This window comes from Podarcis bocagei, assembly GCF_964188305.1.
Source record: "Podarcis bocagei genome assembly, chromosome: 13".
In the NCBI taxonomy this organism is placed as follows: domain Eukaryota; kingdom Metazoa; phylum Chordata; class Lepidosauria; order Squamata; family Lacertidae; genus Podarcis; species Podarcis bocagei.
In genome coordinates, this window is record NC_138138.1 from 9,444,357 (window position 1) to 9,460,875 (window position 16,519).

At 45.6% G+C, this 16,519-nt stretch overlaps 2 protein-coding genes and 1 long non-coding RNA gene across 3 annotated transcripts in view; 1 reads left to right on the forward strand and 2 right to left on the reverse strand.

Annotated features, from left to right (window-relative positions):
- Window positions 1-3,418, reverse strand: part of UBA6 (ubiquitin like modifier activating enzyme 6) — a 42,309-nt gene extending 38,891 nt beyond the window's left edge. Inside the window, exons 1-2 of the mRNA XM_081165531.1 lie at window positions 3,269-3,418; window positions 2,056-2,097 (exon numbers count right to left, since the gene is read on the reverse strand). The gene's annotated coding sequence lies outside the window, so the exon portion shown is untranslated. The remainder of the gene's footprint in view (window positions 1-2,055; window positions 2,098-3,268) is intronic.
- The window catches only part of LOC308571473, a 351,060-nt gene that overhangs the window by 98,325 nt on the left and 236,216 nt on the right, over window positions 1-16,519 (forward strand). Inside the window, exon 2 of the long non-coding RNA XR_014001470.1 lies at window positions 5,283-6,188. This is a non-coding gene — a long non-coding RNA (uncharacterized lncRNA). The remainder of the gene's footprint in view (window positions 1-5,282; window positions 6,189-16,519) is intronic.
- Window positions 7,332-16,519, reverse strand: part of LOC308571146 (transmembrane protease serine 11E-like) — a 67,775-nt gene continuing 58,587 nt past the window's right edge. Inside the window, exons 7-10 of the mRNA XM_081166592.1 lie at window positions 15,673-15,850; window positions 11,621-11,880; window positions 10,859-11,001; window positions 7,332-9,312 (exon numbers count right to left, since the gene is read on the reverse strand). Coding sequence (XP_081022718.1) covers window positions 9,151-9,312; window positions 10,859-11,001; window positions 11,621-11,880; window positions 15,673-15,850 — 743 coding nt within the window. The 3' untranslated portion in view covers window positions 7,332-9,150. The remainder of the gene's footprint in view (window positions 9,313-10,858; window positions 11,002-11,620; window positions 11,881-15,672; window positions 15,851-16,519) is intronic.

Below are 16,519 nucleotides of genomic sequence, written 5' to 3' on the forward strand. Positions count from 1 at the left end.
CATTGCAGGTCTTGCTAGCATATACAGTGGTGCCTCACAAGACGAAATTAATCCGTTCTGCGAGTCTCTTCATCTTGCGGTTTTTTCGTCTTGCGAAGCACGGTTATTAGCGGCTTAGCGGCTATTAACGGCTTAGCGGCTTTAAGAAAAAGGAAACAAACTCGCAAGACGTTTTGTCTTGCGAAGCAAGCCCATAGGGAAATTCGTCTTGCAGAACGACTCAAAAAACGGAAAACTCTTTCGTCTTGCGCGTTTTTCGTCTTGCGAGGCATTCGTCTTGCGAGGTACCACTGTACTTTAAGGCCTTCAGTGCATATCAACTGCTACTTATGTACTTTTTCAGGCAGTTTTTGGGTTCTGAGGGGCTGTACAGATGGAACAGCTCCGCTTCCTGTTTCAACCAAAGGTTGGTTTTAAGAAGCACAAGTGTCATTCTTCCTGCCAAAAAGCATAGAAACAGAGACATAAGCCTTATATTTTTGGACAATGGAGTGTTGCAGGGGTGGAGCTCTAATAAACACCGAACGGATCTTTAGATGTGACGGACCTTTTCACTCCATTCCAAACAGGAGAGAATTTATCTCTGTGACCCATTCAAGTCTGTGTTGAAACAACACAGTATTTGTTTAACCAAAAATGAAATATTAAGTCACAAGGCTAATGGCATCCAAGAGCTGTTGCATGGCCTGGTCAATACTCTGTACTATGCTTTGAATGAATTGGGGGTGGGGCGAATCTTCTTTTGAAAGAAGTGAGTACTCTCAGTTCTAAAAATATTTTATTCTTGGACATGTACCCTGGTAGGTAATTATGATTATTGTTTTATTATCATTCTACCTCATGGATTTAGCAGAACTGGGGACAGGTCTCCTACTACTTCCATTTCTTACTGTTTCTTTGTAGGCTATTTGATCGTTGCCCAGTCCTGCAGAAATTCTGAGAAACCCTATGCTATTATTTTCATTTATTTTATTTGAAGTACCACAAGCCAGCATCAGATCTTATTCCTTTGACCCACAGCTGTCTTTGGGGATCTTCTGAATGGTTGGTTCCCTGTTCGAAGTTAAGTGTTGCCTATATTTAATATTGATTTCATAAATAATTTTGATTTCATTTGACTCGTGGTTATGTTTCAAGTTACTGATGCTGTTGTTGTTACTATTTTTTTTATTCTAGAATATATGCAAATTTCCTAGACACTCCCCATTAGATTATTATAGTTAAACAAGATGAGCCTTGCTAGCTCAAGCCAAAGGTCCATGGAGTCCAGCATTCAATTTTCCACAGTAACCAACCCTACACCTTACAGAAGTCAACATGCAAGGCATGAAGACATTAGCCATCCCCTACTGCTGCTCCCCAGCAGCTCACATTGTCACTCTTTGATCCTGGAGATTCTGTATAGCCACTGTTGAGACTTATTCTCCATGAACTTGTCCAGTGCTTGAGAAGCTGCCTAGGTACCTGGCCATCACTATGAAACACATCCTAGTCAGTTTTGGGTCTGGCATGCTGGTGAATTGATAGTCAGATACAGCCCAATAGTCCAGGGGGCCATGATGCCAGTGGCGTAGCGTGGGTTGTCAGCACCCAGGGCAAGGCAAGTAATTTGCGCCCCCTAACCCGTGGATTTGCGCCCCTAACCCTAACCCCCAGATGTTGCGCCCGGTGCGGCCGGCCCCCCCTGCACTCCCCACGCTACGCCACTGAATGATGCTGATGATTCATGAAATAGTAGCCTGATGCTTACTTAGCACAATTGTAAGGAGCCCTAGCACGATTTTTTACCTTGAAAGGGGCAACATAAACACGCGGATTCCCGGACCGTCCACGGGCCAGATTGAGAAGACGACTGGGCTGCATCCGGCCCCCTGACCTTAGGCTGCCTACCCCACAAGGTCCGAGGAACAGTGGACTGGCCCTCTGCTGAAAAAGTTTGCTAATCCCAGGCCTAGCCCCTCCGTTTCGGTCACTGCATTGCACATATGCCCAAGGAAATAGTAACAGAAAAGCAAACCTGGAGCTACAACTCGGGCACAGATACAGCAGCCTTACCTGCCTCCAAATTTCACAGTTCTGTCGCAAGGTGCACACAGTCTTTGATGCAGAGAGAGAGAAAAAGAGAAAGGCTCAACAACAACAGAGTGGTACATACTCTGCGCATCCACAATTATTCTTACTTCTTGTCTTCCAGAAACAATTAAGCATTTGGGGTGGGGTATTTTTTTAGCTCCTTAAGGACTAACACATGGATTAATGGAAGTTGAAACATAACATGTGAGCAGCCGGGGGGGGGGGCAGGGCAGCAGCTGCCCCCCATCACGTAAATCAATAAAAATACTTAACTGAGGTTTGGAGGGCCCCCAACATGAAGCCTGCCCCGCAACATAAATCCTGGCTACGCCCCATGAAACATGTTGCTGAATTATTATTATTAGGGAGGATAATTATGAAAGTTGAAATGCGGCACAGAATTTTGAATTCTGGGGGTATTGTAATTATGGAAGCTGATACTTAATTTGGAAGGGGGTGGGTGTAATTCTAGAAGCTGAATTTTGGATCTTTTGGAGAGGGAGCACATAATTCTAGAAGCTGAGACCTGGCATTGAATTTTGGAATTTTTTTTTTGGAGAGGGAGCACGTAATTCTAGAAGCTGAGACCTGGCATTGAATTTTGGATTTATTTATTTTTTGGAGAGGGAGCACGTAATTCTAGAAGCTGAGACCTGGCATTGAATTTTGGATTGGGGTGGGGCGAAGTTATGGAAGCTGAAGCCTGGCATTGAATTTTGCATCTTTTTTGGGGGGGGGGATAATAATTCCAGAAGCTGAAACCTGGCCCTGAATTTTGGATTTGAAGCGGGGATGCAACTATAAAAGCTGAAGCCTGGCATTGAGTTTTGGATTTGGGGGGTGGGGGGGAGGCTGTAATCATAGAAACTGAAACCTGGCGGTGTGTTTTAATTTGGAGGGGGGGTGGCTAACCGAGTCATGGGCTGCCCCTTTCCCCCCACCCGAATTCACGTCGAACCAAAAAATAAAAAATAAAAATTGCCATGTGCCATGTCACGCCACGGCTTCCCTCGTTCCTCCCGTCCCAGGTTTAGGCTGGGGGGCTAAGGCCTGTGAAGACGGACCCCCCCATATCCTCCCCTCCCCGGTCGGTTGGACAGGTCCCCTCACCCCGGCTGCCCCCTCAAGCCCAGCCTCGGCCAAGCGCAGGCCCGGCCGGCCTCCCTCGCCGCAGAGGCCTCGGCGGATTCCTCACCCGACACCCTCCTCCTCCTCCTCGCCGGCGGCGGCGGCAGCCTCTCCGCCCCGTCACGCGGCGCTCCGGCGGCCCCGAACCTCAGGCCCTGAGGGGGGAAGAGGAAGCGACGGGGAAGGCGGGCAAGGCTGAGGGAAAGGAGGAAGCGTCGGCGTCGGCGTCACCTCAGCTCCCAAGCCGGCGAGGAAAGCAGCGCCCTCCCGCCCGGCCTCGCTCCGCCCCGCGGCGCCCTTCCCGGGTGCAGGGAGGCCGGGTCCGCGGCGCCTCGCAGGCCAATCCGGGAGCCGGGCCGACACTCCGCCTCCTGACAGGACGGAGGCCTCCCTTCTCGCCGCCAACCGCCGCGCGCGGTTCTCCTCAGGCAAGGTAGGCCGGCGCTTGCGTGTTTTCAAATGCAAAAACCAGCACCGTGAGGAAAAGGAGGAGGCGCGAACGACGCGTGACTGACGCGAACGTGTGAACGAAGCAGCGCGCGAAAGGCGGATTGGTAGGGCGGCAGCAGCAGCAACTGCTCTCAACTTTCTCCCGACTTTTTGTGTGACTGGTTTTAATTTGTTTCTAGTCCTCATGATTGCAGATGTCCCGATGAAATTCTCTGAAGCAGTAGGGCATGGGTAGGCGAACTAAGGCCCGGGGGCCGGATCCGGCCCAATCGCCTTCTAAATCCGGCCCGCGGACAGTCCGGGAATCAGCATGTATTTACATGAGTAAAGCGTGTCCTTTTATTTAAAATGCATCTCTGGGTTGTTTGTGGGGCATAGGAATTCTTTCATTATTTTTCTTTTTCAGAATATAGTCCGGCCCCTCACAAGGTCTGAGGGACAGTGGACCGGCCCCCTGCTGAAAAGGTTTGCTGACCCCGGCAGTAGGGTCTCAGACCCCCGCCCCACAGTTTCAGAATGAAAATTTCCCATGCCGAATTTTCTTATTGATAAGAAATACATTGGAATAATAATAATAATAATAATAATAATAATAATAATAATAATAATAATAATAATAATGATTTATTATTTATACCCCACCCATCTGGCTGAGTTTTCCCAGCCACCCACTCTGGGCGGCTCCCAATCGAGTGTTAAAAACAATACAGCATTAAATACTAAAAACTTCCCTGAACAGGGCTGCCTTAAAATGTCTTCTGAATGTCAGGTAGTTGTTTATCTATTTGACATCTGATGGGAGGGCGTTCCACAGGGCGGGCGCCACCACCGAGAAGGCCCTCTGCCTGGTTCCCTGTAGCTTCACTTCTCGCAAAGAGGGAACCGCAAGAAGGGACTCGGAGCTGGACCTCAGTGTCTGGGCTGAACGATGGGGGTGGAGACACTCCTTCAGGGATACTGGACCGAGGCCGTTTAGGGCTTTAAAGGTCAGCACCAACACTTTGAATTGTGCTCGGAAACGTACTGGGAGCCAATGTAGGTCTTTCCGCCGAGACCATATAACACTGGTCTTGAAAGACCTACATTGGCTCCCAGTACATTTCCGAGCACAATTCAAAGTGTTGGTCTGACCTTTAAAGCCCTAAACGGCCTCGGCCCAGTATATCTGAAGAAGTGTCTATACCCCCATCGTTCTGCCTGGACACTGAGGTCCAGCTCCGAGGGCCTTCTGGTGGTTCCCTCACTGCGAGAGGCCAAGTATCAGGGAACCAGGCAGAGGGCCTTCTCGGTAGTGGCGCCCGCCCTGTGGAACGCCCTCCCATCAGATGTCAAAGCGATAAACAACTACCTGACATTCAGAAGACATCTGAAGGCAGCCCTGTTCAGGGAAGTTTTTAATATGTGACATTTTAGTGTATTTTTCATCTTTGTTGGAAGCCGCCCAGAGTGGCTGGGGAAACCCAGCCAGATGGGCAGGGTACACATAATAAATTATTATTATTATTATTATTATTATTATTATTATTATTATTATTTCAAGACTGGTGTTATGTGGTCCCGGCGGCCACTCCCAGTCACCAGTCTAGCTGTCGCATTCTGGATTAATTGCACTTTCTGGGTCACCTTCAAAGGTAGCCCCATGTAGAGCACATTGCAGTAGTCCAAGCAGGAGATAACTAGAGCACGCACCACCCTGGCAAGACAGTCCGCAGGCAGGTAGGGTCTCAGCTTGTGTACCGGGTGGAGCTGGTAGACAGCCGCCCTGGACACAGAATTAACCTGCGCCTCCATGGACAGCTGTGAGTCCAAATGACTCCCAGGCTGCGCACCTGGTCCTTCAGGGGCACAGTTACCCCATTCAGGACCAGGGAGTCCCCCACACCTGCCCACCCCCTGTCCCCCCAAAACAGTACTTCTGTCTTTTCAGGATTCAACCTCAAAAAAGAAACAACCAGCAGTGCTTGATGTGTAACAAAGGACAAGACTGCTTTGTAATAGGATCATGGGGCATCCAGAAAATAGAAAGCAATGCAGGTGCATAAGAACATGAATCACCCCCCCAAAAAAAAATATAATGATGAAGAGACCCTTACGTGTGTACCCTATGTATTTATACAAACTTGGGGAGGGGTGTGAGTTTGCTTTTGCTGGCTAAACTCCTTTATATAAGATCTAATTTGAGACAAACTCTCATCTCACTGGCATGAGACTTGCTCTTTTCTGATCTTCTGTATTTGTCAGAGTTGAAAATCCCTGTTCTCAACAATATGTTGTGCAGAACTGTGGAAGAATTGTCTATGTGGTCTTGCTCTCGTTTTGAAAAGAGATTTGTTATTATTATTATCTATTAAATTTGTATACCACCCTTCATATTAATCGACATATATGGATATATGAAAAATAATAATTTGATACGATGCTACACCGAAAAGTTTAAATGTTTCTTTGATCATCCTTGAATCTTCCTGCCACACTTGCCACCTGAAGTTAAAAGTGCTAAAACAGATTGAAACTGCCTCACATTTCAAAGCATCTGGGTAGGCTTGCCTAAACAAGAATGTTTTTAGTAGGTGTCAAAAAGAGTACAATGAAGTTGCCTGCTTTATCTCAATAGGCTGGGAGTTCCAAAGTTTAATGATTGAAGCGGTCAAGTGGGCGCATGTGCAGTAAGGCGATATCATGGGTAAATCAAGTTATTAAGGTTTTCTGAACTAATATAAACACATTGAACTTGGCCCAGTAGCTAATAACAACCACAACTCAGTTCCCAGGGGCAATGCAGGGCTGAGGGTTGAGCTTCTAGGGAAGTGTGAGGTCAGCATAGCTGTCAACGTTTCCCTTTTTTTAAAGGGAAATTCCCTTATTCCGAATAGGATTCCTCGTAAGAAAAGTTGACAGCTATGGAGGTAAGAACCCATAGATTGACTAGCTTGTAGCAATATTTGCTACATAAAAAAATATGAAAACAAACTGTCGCAAACATCAGTGAAAATTATCATTCACACCAAAGGAAGCAGGGATTTTTAAAATACATTTTTAATAACACTTGAAACAGGGTCTAATGTTTACATTGTTTATTTATCAGGTATAGTTTTACTGATGATATTAGCTGTGTATAAATTAACACTGAAACCAAGCAGAGACAAAAGCAGACTGACAAACACATTAGCAATTAATAATGGAGTCCCCTGGGCTGTCTGACAGCCTATCAGGAAAGAAGATCTTGAAATATAGATTGAAAGCAAAACAAATCAGGCGACATTTATGTACTTTTTATTAGTAAATTTGGAAATACATAATGCAGACTCAGATGTATGTAGTTTAGGTGAATATTATAGCACTTGTCATTTTAACTGAGTGAATCCCTATTTAAGAGATTCAGAATATCAAGAGCAGTGTTGTGGGATTGCACATGTCTTCTCATCATTGCTCTATCATATATAAATTCTCCCATACACACATACTTATACTTGTTTGGTGATATATACAACCTGGATTGAAATGAACCTTTGTAGTTTCCAAAACTCACTATGAAACTCATATTTTTAAAAATTGGGCAGGAGAGCACATTTGATCACATGACCCACTACTACCTCCTACATCTGCAATGCGCAGATGTCTGTTCTTAATGCGAAACCATTCTTAACCTGAGATGCGCTTTCGCTAATGGTGGTGCTGTGGGTAAAAGCCTCAGCGCCTAGGACTTGCTGATCGTCAGGTCGGCGGTTCGAATCCCCGCGGCGGGGTGCGCTCCCATCACTCGGTCCCAGCGCCTGCCAACCTAGCAGTTCGAAAGCACCCCCGGGTGCAAAGTAGATAAATAGGGACCGCTTACTAGCGGGAAGGTAAACAGCGTTCCGTGTGCTGCGCTGGCTCGCCAGATGCAGCTTGTCACGCTGGCCACGTGACCCGGAAGTGTCTGCGGACAGCGCTGGCTAACGGCCTATAGAGTGAGATGAGCACACAACCCTAGAGTCTGTCAAGACTGGCCCGTACGGGCAGGGGTACCTTTACCTTTACTATTCATTGTACTATTCAAGGATTTCCAGAATATTAGCCTTGTTTCGCCATTCTGGGCTTCATCAGTAGTACAAACTCTAGATAATTGTAGATAAATACAATATCGTAATCCTGATGAAGCCCAGGATGACGAAACAAGGCTAATATTCTGGAAATCCTTGTCTTAGACTCTGTGAAAGGATTCTGTGGAACTGGAACAACCTTTTGTGTGGATTGTTGGAGTCTATGAACAGACAGGTGGAATAGACACTTAAACATATATGGACCTTATGCATGAACTGATTAGAGAATGAACTGATCCACTGGGTCTTCTACTTTTTTCCGTTGAACTTTATGAGCTACTTCTGTTGAAATCTACAATTTAATACAATGAATAGTACACTTTATTTATTCAAACATACAGCCGGTTACGTCTTGTGTGTTTATTGAATGCTGTCAGGGGCAGCCACCCATGCATAGCTGTCAAGCGTCCCTTATTTGGCGGGACAGTCCCTTATCCCAGCGCCATGTCCTGCTGCTGTCCCTTATTGATGAGGCTTCGTTTGGCTGCTGGCTGGGCTTTCTGCCTTTGGCTCAGAGGGGCTCAGAAGTTGAACATACCTGTGCCCGAAAAATCCCTTATTTTGGCTGCTGATCCCTTATTTCCAAAGCTACTGGTCCCTTATTTTCAAATCTGTAAGTTGACAGCTATGCACCCATGAGGCAAGGTGAGGTAACCTCTGGCAGCAGGATTCACAGGGGCAGCAGATTCAGCCTCTCAATAAATGCACTGGCAGAGATGGCTACAGCAGCACACTCCTTGGAGGTGAGATCTGCCACCTCCTTGGCAGCTTCCCCCTAGGCGGCCATTTGTCAAACAGGAGGTGCTGCTGGTCTCCTACCCCAGCGAGGAAATGGCAGGAGTGACCTCTGGAGTCTCCTGGGCTCTGCACCTGCCTGGCATTATTCAGAGTGGGCACCTTCCCCTCCCTCCCCACCCTGAAACGGCCTTGGATTCTCACTTCAACCATTGGGTAAACTTGTTTCCGATGCAGATCTTCACTCACCCCTTCTTCCCTAGTGGGGAGCGCCATTTTGTGTTCACCTCTGGCGCCAGCCCTGACTGCTGTTGTAGCTGTTTGGTGGCAGAAGCCAATGGGTATATCCTTCCATGTTCTGAGCTCACAATATTTCCTGCTAACATGCAGCTTCCATGACAGGGATAGGGAGAGGGGAATAGAAAACAGAGGAAAGTGGGGGGGGGGGGAATCATTCAAGCTATGCAAGGGAAGGTTACCCTTATTTTGTGAGGGAAGCCTGTGTGAATACTGTAAATAAATACTGTTTAACAGTCTGCCTCCATTACTTCTTAACGTACCAGAGCAATGCCAACAACTCTGGAAAGAAGGCAGATAATCTCACGTAAAGGACTTTTGCACAAGTTACAAACGTGTATGACCTGCATACCGCCTATGATGTGCAAAACGTACAAATTTTGCATCAGAGCCCAGTATATTTGGTAATCCAGTCCCGAAAGTAAGTCACTCGTGTGTAGACTCCAGGCTTATTTGGCTTAGCACACTCATCTCCCCAGCTCACTATGCCGACAAGATACCACATGTTTCTTGTGTCAGGTGTAACCAGCGGGCCACCAGAGTCGCCCTAGAGGGGGAGGAAAGGGAGTTTTAATAAAACATTGATTTTCAGTAGAAGCAGAAGATTAAAGGGGCAGCATCAAGCTAAAATATATTCATTTTAAGTTAATGTTAAAAGTACATTCAGGTGTTGTACTTGCTGTTGCCCCTCCCTACCTATGTTTATGCATTTTGCAAATGTTATCCCCCCCCCCCGCCAAACCAGAGACAACAGGATAGCTGTTTTTGAATTTTGCAACAGTTTAATCAAAGAACCAGGCATTTTAACAGAAGCAATTCTATGTGTCCAGAGCTAGATGCAGGCCTTTCAGGGTTTTTTGTGTGTATCTCTGGATCAGAGCCAGTGTGAGAGAGTAGTAGTGGGATGTATTTGTATGTTCTTAGTTGACACATAGTGGTTATTCATTCAAAGAGAGGGCCCCTCTTCATCCCACATGGATGTGTTTGCAAGAACAAGAAAAGAAGTCTTGATTTGAAAGAGAACTGGTATTCCGCGAGTTCCAATAGTTAAAACACAAATGGGAAAGGCAGGAAAGAAAGAGAGGAGGAGAAAAAATGGCGAAAGGAAGAATGAGGGAGAGAGACAGACTCAGTCCACGGACTTTAGTCTCAGACATGGCTGCTGCTAAGGCAGACAGAAAAGAAATGAGTGGGAAGGTGCTGGCCTTACCCTTCTGGGTACGCCACTCTGCTCTTGGGTTTGATCTTTGCACCAAAAACAGTTGAGTCTTTAGCTCTAGTTGTGTGCTGTGCTGTGTGCAGACAAAGAACCCATATGGGGAACTGCAGAGACCACAAAGAAGAATGCTTAGTTTGAGTGTGTACAGGTGGAGCATCTGGAGCCAATGTAATCCTGCTGTGTTTCACACACATTCTCTCCAGCAAGAGCTTCTCTAGAGAAGCCATCCCAGTACAGATGGCGGATCCAGCCTTCCAGCCTTGAGATAGAAGCACAGACTCAGTTCAGGGCTCACTGTGGCAAGGACTTCTGCCTCTCCTCCGTTCTTTTGTTTTTAGCTGATTTATTTGTTTGATGGTGTGTTTTTACATCTATTGCTGCTTATTTCATTGACTGCTTTTATTTTGTGTTCTATACCCCACCCTGGAATCTGTATTAATGAAGGACAGGTTATAAATATATATTTTAATAAATAAGAGTAAGTATGGGGCATTGAGGAAGGTTTCTAATACAGTCATACCTCGGGTTGCGAACGTGATCCGTGCGGGAGGCATGCTTGCAACCTGAAGCGTTTGCAACCTGAAGCGCTGCGTCTGCACATGCGCGTGACGCAATTCGGCATTTCTGCGCATGCGCTTGACCTCATTTTGCGCTTCTGCAGGTGCACAAGCGCCAAAACCCAGAAGTTACCTGTTCTGGTACTTCCAGATTCAGCGCAGTCCATAACCCGAAAGTGCACAACCCACAGCGTTCGCAACCCAAGGTATGACTGTACTCAAAACCAGGAAGTGATGTTCCTTTAAATATATTCTTCCCACAGGAATGTCACCTTTGTTTACAGGGGATTAATTTTATCAGATGAGAGTGGACATACCTGACAGGAATCTACTCCTCCTTCCAGGTACCCAGCACATATCATCCCAGGCGTTATGGCCCCATTGTACACTTCTTTTCTATTACAAGTGGTGGAGTCTATGAGCTTTACTGTTGCTTCTTGAAGAACATTAGGGGTTTCACCTAAACGGAAAATATTCATCAGTGCATCAAATAATTCTGCTCTAGGTAAGGCAAGGCATATGGTGTGTCATATAAGATTAGCCACAGCTGCTTAAACTTGCGTGAATATAAGAGATTTAAGGGGGAAGATATTTGTGTCTCTGCAGTTGAGCCTTTCCCTTCTAGGCTCCATGATTTCTTCTTCCACTCAGGCGAAGATTTCTTTCATCTTCTCTTCATCTTCCTTTTCTCTCGTTTGACAGCTTGGGGGAGGGGTTTCTGCCCCTCTACAATTATCATTTTCTTCCCTACTCAGCATTTCCTCATCTGCACAGAAACCAGCAGCCCTCAGCAATCTGCTATCATTCCCCTGCTCCCTGCCTGGGCACTCCCTGTACAAGGTTCAAAAAACTGCATGTACAATTAGATGGGAATAGGGAAGTGTGAACATGCATTTTCAGCATAGCCCAGAGGCCAGTTTAAAGATGGCATTGGTAATTTAACATAATCTCCTGTGCAATAAAGAATCCATCCCTGTCTTCATCTCCTTAAATCTTAACACTGACAAAAGATACATTCCCACTCCTACCCTTAATCTTATCATACAAAATACTGTCTTCTTCTAAGTAGATGTGCTTACCATCATCACTCATTGCTCCCCATCCAGTAATAACAGCATCTATATTATATGGAATCCTCTCACTTGCATCTGGAAGGCAAACCCGATGAACAGCATTTGTGAATTCCACACGTTTAGCCAGCTGCAGGACAGCAATGTCATATTCATGGGCTGGATAACGGTACTTTTCATGAACTATAATGGTCTTGACAGGCCGTACAAGTAGTGAAGGTGTCAGATAGGTTCCAAAGCTAACAGTCCATAAGCGTGGGTTACTGGAACTGAAAAGAAGCAACAGATTAGAGCGAATCACAACATTGCTGGACTTGTTCATACGCAGATCCACAACAGAAAGAGAAAGCAGAGAAGTATTCTAGCTCCTGTTGAACTGATTATGGTGTTACTAATCAGCATTTTGATATTCTTTGTTGTCTTCATCTTTTCTAAAGAAAAAGCAAAGCAACAAGCTACAATCCTCACGGTCACACAAGGCTTTGGAAGTATGTGAGCGGCGTCTAGTGAAGACCCATCTGTGAAAGGATTTGAGAAGGACCTCCACTTTGGTTGGTGGAATGTTATTTCCCTGAACAAGCTGCTATTTCTCCTTCTCCAATTGCTATTCCCTGGTCCTGAATGGGGTAACTGGTATGCAGGCTAAGACCCTACCTGCCCGCGGACTGTCTTCCCAGAGTGGTGCATGCTCTAGTTATCTTCTGCTTGGACTACTGCAACAAGCTCTATGTGGGGCTACCTTTGGAGGTGACCCGGAAATTGCAATTAATCCAGAATGCGGCAGCTAGACTGGTGACTGGGAGTGGCCGCCGGGACCACATAACACTGGTTCTGAGAGATCTGCATTGGCTCCCAGTACGTTTCTGAGCACGATTCAAAGTGTTGGTGCTGACCTTTAAAGCCCTAAACGGCCTCGGTCCTGTATACCTGAAGGAGCGTCTCCACCCCCATCGTTCAGCCCGGACACTGAGATCCAGCACCAAGGGCCTTCTGGTGGTTCCCTCATTGCGAGAAGTGAGGCTACAGGGAACCAGACAGAGGGCCTTCTCGGTAGTGGTGCCCGCCCTGTGGAACGCCCTCCCATCAGATGTCAAAGAGATAAACAACTACCTGACATTCAGAAGACATCTTAAGGCAGCCCTGTTCAGGGAAGTTTTTAATATTTAATGCTGTACTGTTTTTATCACTTGATTGGGAGCCGCCCAGAGTGGCTGGGGAAACTCAGCCAGATGGGCGGGGTATAAATAAATTATTATTATTATTATTATTCATATCTGACTCCCTGATTCTGAGCACTCTTTGTCAGTACACATGTCCCCAAATCAATATGTGATTAGCTAATACAAAAACTGGGAGACGATGTTTAAAAGAGCATCAGTGGGCAGGAGGAGAGGTTGCTTAACCCTTCCCATGCCTGCTAGGTTCTTCTTGGCAAATCGGATCTCCCAGCTGAGAGCCCAACTAGAGAAGAGCAGTATAAATGTGGCAGAGGGAGATGTTATTTACAGATGATAATTCTCAAGAGGGGGGAAGGTTATACATCCCTCTTCCACTGATTCTTCCCTTCCAACACTTACACTCACATTAGCGTTACAAAGAAAACACAATATTGTGAGTTCACTGTTTGATCTCTACAACATGTATTTCTAGGTAAGGTCATACTCTAGGCTGTCCCCATAGTTCCCCTTTCTTGACAGCTACCACCACTCCAACCCCTTTTCCCACACCCAGAAACTGAAAGCAGATGAAGCTGTACAAAGTAGAAATGTGCATATGTGCTTAATTTATATCCTCTATTTTGAATTTGAGTTACCTTGGCATGGAGTAATCCAGGCATAGGCAAAGTTGTCGCTCCAGATGTTTTGGGACTACAACTTGCATGATCCCTAGCTAGCAGGACCAGTGGTCAGGGATGATGGGAATTGTAGTTCCAAAACATCTGGAGGGCTAAGTTTGCCTATGCCTGGAGTAATCACTGCTCTGGGTAAGAGCCATGTTTCAGATATCAGCTGATCCCCAAATACAGTGGTACCTCGGTTTAAGAACAGCCCTGTTTACGAACTATTTGGTATATGAACTCCGCAGAAAGGAAGTAGTGTTCTGGTTAGTGAACTTTACCATGGTCCACGAACGGAAGCTGAACAGTGAAAGGGCACCAGCAGCAGGAGGCCTCATTAGGTCGAGGTGCGCCTCAGTTTAATAACGGTTTCAGTTTAAGAATGGACTTCCAGAACAGATTAAGTTCGTAAACTGAGGTACCACTGTACTGAATTTTCGCCTAATGTGGCAGCACTGTTTTTAAATCAAAAGCAGTTGCAGAGACTGCAGTGTTGAGTGAAAGACCAGTAAGGTGAGGGAAATGGCAGCGCTTACTTCCATTCATTCTTGTTCCCCAGCTATCACAGGTAGGTGTCAGGAACAAGGTAGGCTTAGATCAAAATTACAACCCTGCAGCAGCTGCTTTTGGTAAAAAACAAAGTGGGAGCTGGGATTCATGCAAATAAACTTCACCTGTAGGTTGGGCCTATGAGTTCACTGCAATAATATACCCCTTTTATTCCTTCTGATTTTTATACAAAGTCTTGTTCTACTGTTATGCTGTGGATGAGTTATAGCTCATGGGAGGAAACATGCCCAGCATGCAGAACGTCCCAGTTTCAGTGGCTGGCATCTCTAGCTAAAAAGGATCATGTGCTGGAAGTTTCTGGAGATAAAATGAGTAGCCCAGTGTTGTCTACTGGTTCAAAGTAGACAGCTCTGGGCTGTTAATTTTATATAATAAATAATTTGTATACCGCCTTTCATTTCAAGAATGTCAAGGTGGTTCACAAACAAACAAAGCGATCAAGTTAACTCAATAAAGTTACAGTATTTTTCTGCCTATAAGACGCCCCCATGTATAAGACATTTGGGGGGACTCTGATTTAAGAAAAAATTGTGTATTTTACTATCCGGGTATAAGATGCCCCCCCCCCCATTTTTTGACATTTTTAAGAGGGGGAAAACCTAGTCTTATACACGGAAAAATACAGTAATTGTTATTTATTAAATTTCTATACCACCCTTCATCTGAGGATCACAATAAGGGACAGATAAGAAAAGTGTGCACAAGTATATGCATTTTCAGCATAGCCCAGAGGCCAGCTTAAAGGTGGCAGTTGGTAGTTTAACATAAGGAAAGGTAAAAGATAAAGGACCCCTGGATGGTTAAGTCCAGTCAAAGGTGACTATGGGGTTGCAGCACTCATCTCACTTTCAGGCTGAGGGAGCCGGCGTTTGTACACAGACAGCTTTCTGGGTCATATGGCCAGCATGACTGAGCTACTTCTGGCGCAACGGAACACCGTGATGGAAACCAGAGCACACAGAAACACTTTTTAACTTCCCACCACAGCGGTAGCTATTTATCTACTTGCACTGGTGTGCTTTCGAACAGCTAGGTTGGCAGAAGCTGGGACAGCAACAGGAGCTCACCCTGTTGCGGGGATTTGAACTGCCAACCTTCTGATTGGCAAGCCCAAGAGGCTCAGTGGTTTAAACCACAGCGCCACCCGCTTAATTTGACATAATATCCTGTGCACTGATGACAGATATGTTCCTCAAGTTAAAATATCAATCACAATAAAACACTAAAATGTCACAGTACAGTGGTACCTCGGGTTAAGAACTTAATTCATTCTGGAGGTCCGTTCTTTACCTGAAACTAAAGCACCACTTTAGCTAATGGGGCCTCCCCCTGCCACTGCGCGATTTCTGTTCTCATCCTGAAGCAAAGTTCTTAACCCGAGGTACTATTTATGGATTAGTGGAGTCTGTAACCTGAAGTGTCTGTAACCCAAGGTACCACTGTAATGGGGAAGAGCAGCAACTGCTAAAGGACCTGGTAAAGCAACAGCCAGAACCCACCTGTTTTCTCCCCAGGAACATCCTTCCGCAAGGTAAGCTAGATGTGCAGCTTTATATGTTCTCAACAAGTCAGCAAGAGATCTCTCATGTCACCAGAGAGCTTAGCTTTATAATTCAACCAGTACATACATTTCTTATTCCAGTTGAAAACTTACTCTTTGAAGCAATGAGCTGCAGACACAAGCCACGTGTTACTGATCAGTGTTGCACCACAACGATGGATGTTATTCCGCATGAGACTGGCCTGCCATGGCCACTCTCCAGACCCCGAGATTTCAACTCCTCCGGTTACTCTTGGAGAGACAGTTGATCTGTTATATCGAAGCCCACAGACTGTTAATGTCAAGAAAAAGGTAGATGTTGAGGTTTATGAAATACACCTGCCAATCTGTCTAGGTGTATACTGATCATAAAATCATTGTGTGTGGGGGGGGGGGGAGATATCCATCTTCACTGGGGCCTTCTTTCAAAACATGGGTCAGTTTTGCCACATGCTCCTAATTCAGACTCTGTATGGCACCGTGAGCCCACAAAATTCTATATACTTCAGTACTCTTTCTTGTCAGGCTCTGCAAATTTACCATAGTCAAAATATGTATTCAGTACCTCATTAAACCAAACACTTAGATCACGGTGCTTATCCCATGCAGAAATGATATGTGCATATGGCAGGTTGGCTCTCATGTAGTAATAAAGATAATTTTCTTTAACAGAAATGCATTTCACTTATTTGAAGTGTTTAGATTCCTCCTCTGAGCCGCAGTGCTCAGCGTAGCTTGCAACAACTTTAAAAATGGCTGGCTGCAAAAATAAGATAAAATCAGCAGCAGACACCACTTTCTACAGCCCTCCATTTTGAGAACTGTCCATTTGTTACTGCTCCTTGCTTCCTGCTATTTAACCAGTTCCCGATCCAAAAGAGGAACTCTGTTATTCCATAACTGCTAAGCTTACACAGGAATCTTTCGTGTAGTACCTTGCCAGAAGCTTTTTGAAAGTCCA